Genomic DNA, 4,906 nt, shown 5'->3' with positions numbered 1-4,906 from the left:
AAGAGTGTGCTTGGACAAGTACTCGGAAATCCAGCTTTCGTCTGTTACCTAAAGCCACAGGAAACCAGGCATATCTCAATAAAAAGACATCCCAATACAAATAAAAATCAGTGCTCTGTTGGGCAGTAGTTTCAATGCTTTCTTAGATCTTAAATGATTATTTGTAGGGGTCTAAGCCCTCTCAATTCCTTCTCCCAAACTGATACGGTTTTGAGGGAAAGTAATAGGGTCAGTGAAGAAGAGAAAGAGTGCTGTAGTATGAATCTTTGCTTGATTAGAATGACAGTTACTTGAAAGCTGTGAAAAGGTGAAGTCTGTGGGTCTGACAAGATTTTTTTTTTTTTTTAATTTCTGCCTTAAGTTTCATCTGAATAACACGAAGTATTCCTATTAGCTGCAGTATTCCTATTAGGGTTTTTAGAAGATGCATTTATAGGAATGATAACCCATTAAACATTTTCCTAGATAACATACATCATACAAAATGCTAATGACAAATCACTCATCATAATTGACGAGCTTGGCAGAGGGACCAGCGCTGAAGAAGGTATTGGCATTTGTTATGCTGCCTGTGAATATCTGTTGAATTTAAAGGTAATTCTGTTTTGAAAAAAATGTAAACCTATAATTATTTTGTTATGCTGAAAATAGAGTATTTTCTCATAATTTAACTTCAGTTTTGTAGAGGCTTCTTGTCTAAATACAATATTTTTCATAATGAATATAAAGAATTACGGTGATAGAGAAAAAATGCTGACATAAACCATGGTTCTCGTCGCTGGTTGTGATTTAACCCTGTAGGCAGCTAAACACCTCCCAGCTACCCACTCATTGCCCCACAGTCAGATGGGGAAAAGAATTGGGAGGGTAAAAGTGCGAAAAGGTAAAGCAAAGCTGTGCATGCCAGCAAAGCAAAACGAGGAGTGCAATCATCACTTCCCATCCCCAGGAACACTGGCTCCATGACACGTAACGGTGACTTGGGAACACAGGTGCCTTCACTCTCAACATCCCTCCTTTCTCCTTCTCCGCAGCTCTTGTTGCTGTGCCATATGGTCTGGAATATCCCTTTGGTCAGCTGGGGTGCGCTGTCCCGGCTGTGTCCCCTCCCGGCTTTCTGTGCACCCCCAGCCTGCTCGCTGGCGGGGCAGGGTGGGGAGGAGAAAAGGCCTTGACACTGTGTACCCGCTGCTTAGCAACAGCTAGAACATGGGTGTGTTTCCACCGCTCTTTTGGTCACAGATCCAGAACATAGCCCTGTACTAGCTGCTGCGAAGAAAATCAACTCTATCCCAGCCAAAACCAGTACGCTGGCCACCATCTCTTTCCAGCTTGCCCGTAAGCTTGCATTTCCATCTGGAAAGAGAATAACCCAGCCTCTTCAGTTCGCTGGAGTACAGCTCTGTATGCTGGAGTGGTAAAAGGAGAACCCCTTCACCTGGCTGTTCATTTTTCCAGAGTACAATGGTAGTTCCACGCAACTTGTGAACTGGTCACAGAGGTTAGAGGTTGTTCAGAACAGCGCAAGGTGGTCTTAGATAGGTTGGGAGTTTCTCCTCTATCACTGCTTACGAGATCAACCTCAGGCTGTTGCCAGCGTGTCGGAATAACTGTGTCGGTGTTTGGCTTCTCTTCAGAGTGCTTTTGTGCTTTGGTTTGAAAAGCTCGTGTATTTTCTCTAGCTTGCACTTTCAGCAAAGCATTCCTGGAGAGTATTAAGGCAAACATTCGGCAGTCACCCGGATTAACCCTAGTCGGGTTCATAAGCGTCATGGTTTTCCTGTCACTTCTGCTACTAATTTCCTTCTGTTGAGAAAGGAGGGTGAGAATGGCCACTTGGAAAAGATACCCCGTGCAACCTGCTCTCGGTGGACCTGCTGTAGCCGGAGGGTTGGACTGGATCATCTGCAGGGGTCCCTTCCAGCCCCCACCATTCTGTGATTCTGGGATCCTTGCCAATGATAGAACTCATCACTTAAAGATTTTAATTTGCTTTAGTAGTTTAAAGGCAGCTTTTGGATGTTTCAGAGGAGAACCTGGGCATCTGTGAGGTCATCTGTTTTTTCGTATTTGTTGTAATTTATTCCAGGATCATTTTCAAAAGAAATTTTCTGTCTTCTTTCCTTATTTAGGCATTTACGTTGTTTGCTACACATTTCCTGGAACTGTGTCATATAGATGCTTTATATCCCAACGTGGAGAATTACCATTTTGAAGTGCAACACATGAGAAGCAGTGCTGGAAATAAGGAGAAAATTGCCTACACCTACACACTCTCTAAAGGATATACAGAGGAAAAGAACTATGGTAATGGCTTCCACTGTGACGTTAACTTAGTAGCGATGATCTAGGATACTGTTTCAGTTGTTAGGCACCCAGCAGTATTTTTCTGCTGACGAGTTTTACCTCTCTCTTAATAGTAACTGCGGTTCTGTAATACGTTTCAAATACGTGTTTGAAGTAACCACATAGTGAGATAGTAGTTTGGAGGTATTTTGGGGTGGTGTGACAAACTTAAGTGCAATTTCACAGTGAAAAAAACATTTTAGTAATGTAGCCACTTGATTGACTGCTCTTGGACTGAGACAAGCCATTCTGAGCATACAGGACTTCGGCTGATTTAATCTCTGCTTACGGAAGGGAGCGAAAGTTCTGGAGAGGCTTCAGGCTGTGAATGCTGAGGTTTGTGTTACGTAAAACTCTCTGATGTGTCTGCCGTGAGTAACGATACATCAGTTAAATACCAGCTTGGCCCTTTTAGATTAGTGAAATGTAATTTCCTTTTAAAAAGGACAGGAATTTTATGGTGGATTGGCCTAAGGGTACTTGGAGAGGTTCTACTGAAGTGTTCTCTGGAAGGTGGGTTTTCTTTTAACTTTAGAATAAACCATGCTGAAGACTGTGCAGGTGAACGGATCATGGGTCAATACGAGCGAGTGACAATGAGACATAGCTACGTGTTTTAAAGAGTTCCAGAAATCTGTACGTTTCCAAATACTAGATTCTGAATTTGGATCCTTGGTGTAGGTGACATTTAACGAACTGGAAATTGGCTACTTGTGACTTCTGCAAGCTAGTGGTGACTGAAGGTTACAGATTGTTCCGGTCAAGATTCAACTAACTGGGCGTAAAGCATTTCTTTGTCAGAATTTCAGAATGCGTTTCTTTGGCAGCACAAGCTCAATTTCAGGTGCTGCACCGCCACTAACTGGGAAGAACCATACGTTCAGGGAGTGTTTGCCGAGAACAGACCTTTAGACACTCATCGCTGGTAACTCGGCTTTACCTTCCTTGAGCAAAGAGCACAAGGGCTCTCCTGGACCCTTTCTCCTTTTGAACCCGACGGTACTAAAGCACCTGGTAAAGCGCGGAGTTTCCCCAGGACAGCCAGGGCCACAGGCAAAGGAAGAAGTGAAGCAGCCGTGTTAGGGCAGAAAGAAAGAGTTCTACACGCTGAGTACCTGGCAGTTTAGCTACTGGCCACAGAGCAGAGGTCGGAACACGACATCCGTATCCGCCGGCTGTCTGGATTTAACAGAGAGCGCGTGTAGCATAGCTGGAGTGTTTCCGGCCTGCCAAATTAAAACCTGGACAGGGAAGGCTATTAACACCGCTGTGCTGTTCATTGCTTTTGGCCCCTCGTGCGTCTCGTGCCCGTTTACAGAATTACCAGCAGTAACTTCATGCAGGAGCATATCTTACAGGTGGTGCTGCAAAGCACGCGTTTTATTTTGTAGCTCTCAGAACCATATCAGTTGTTTAACACGCACAGAAAAAGGACACAAAAAGAAACTGTGTATCAAAATCATTGTGATAAAATGAAGACTCCACCCTTTAAAAAACAGGCTAAGTTAGTTCTGGCAAACATAGCGTGTAAGGTAGGGAAAAAAATTACATTAAAAATCCTGATTTGTGTTTTATATGCTTAGGATTAAAAGCTGCAGAAATTTCCTCCCTACCGTTGTCTGTAATTTTGGACGCAAAGGAAATAAAAAATCATATTGCAAAACAAATTTTGGTAAGTACTTAGAAGACAATCATACTGTAATTCACAGTTTTTATAAAACTCAAGTACATTTTCAGTTTATGAAAGGATATAGGATAAACACTGCCAACATTTTTATGAAAGTAGATTTCCCTAAAATCTGTATTTGTGGAACCAGTTGTAGAAGATTATACTGAAGGTCCCTGTTAGGTGGCAACACTGAGTCCTTAGGGTTAAGGAGTAGTGGATGTAAAGTTCTTGTGTACAAAGCAAGAACTGGGAGGTCAGAAATAGGCTGGGAAACAGTGAATACTAGTATTTTAATAATAGAACACCACCGATTTTATGTTTTAATGCATGTGTGTATTTTTAAAAACAGGACAGACAGAAGAGCACGCCGGAGATGATGAGACAGAGAGCTGTGTACCGTTTAGCAATGAGATTGGTTCAGACTGCCAGAAATTCTCGACTGGATCCAGACAGTTTGCGTGTGTATTTGAAAGGCTTGAGGAAAAAGTATGAAGCCAGTTATCCTGCACCCGGACAAAATGATGAGCAACAGTGATGTGTAACATAGGCTGCTGCTCTCATTTTTATGACTGCAAGATGATTCTGGTTTTTTCATAGTAGTATTTCATGCTTTTCACATGTTCTTACATTATTAATTCTTAGTCTGAAGTATACTCACTACCTAAAGACCATGTCCTTCATGGTTTTTTCCCCCAAAAGTACCTAAAAAAAAAAAGCAGCATTTACTTTGTATGAGGGACACAATTCTTTTTTAATAATTTTGAGACAAAACATTAGTATAATATTTAGTATTCTCTACGTGGTACTGTGGCTCTTCCATCTGGTACTAAAGGTCTTGCCTAACAAAAAGCAGTCTTGGAAGCAGATGGTCCACCTGCCTTGCATAGGCGA

General features: G+C 42.2%; 1 protein-coding gene across 1 annotated transcript in view; it reads left to right on the top strand.

Moving 5' to 3' along the window:
- The window catches only part of MSH4 (mutS homolog 4), a 25,187-nt gene extending 20,637 nt beyond the window's left edge, over positions 1-4,550 (top strand). The window contains exons 16-19 of the mRNA XM_010133705.1: positions 466-594; positions 2,133-2,307; positions 3,930-4,018; positions 4,365-4,550. Coding sequence (XP_010132007.1) covers positions 466-594; positions 2,133-2,307; positions 3,930-4,018; positions 4,365-4,550 — 579 coding nt within the window. The remainder of the gene's footprint in view (positions 1-465; positions 595-2,132; positions 2,308-3,929; positions 4,019-4,364) is intronic.
- Positions 4,551-4,906: the final 356 nt, after the last annotated feature.

This window comes from Buceros rhinoceros, unplaced genomic scaffold (assembly GCF_000710305.1).
Source record: "Buceros rhinoceros silvestris isolate BGI_N320 unplaced genomic scaffold, ASM71030v1 scaffold11053, whole genome shotgun sequence".
Lineage (NCBI taxonomy): Eukaryota > Metazoa > Chordata > Aves > Bucerotiformes > Bucerotidae > Buceros > Buceros rhinoceros.
The sequence above is the reverse complement of the archived record's forward strand: the minus strand, read 5'-3'. Positions and strand labels throughout refer to the sequence as shown.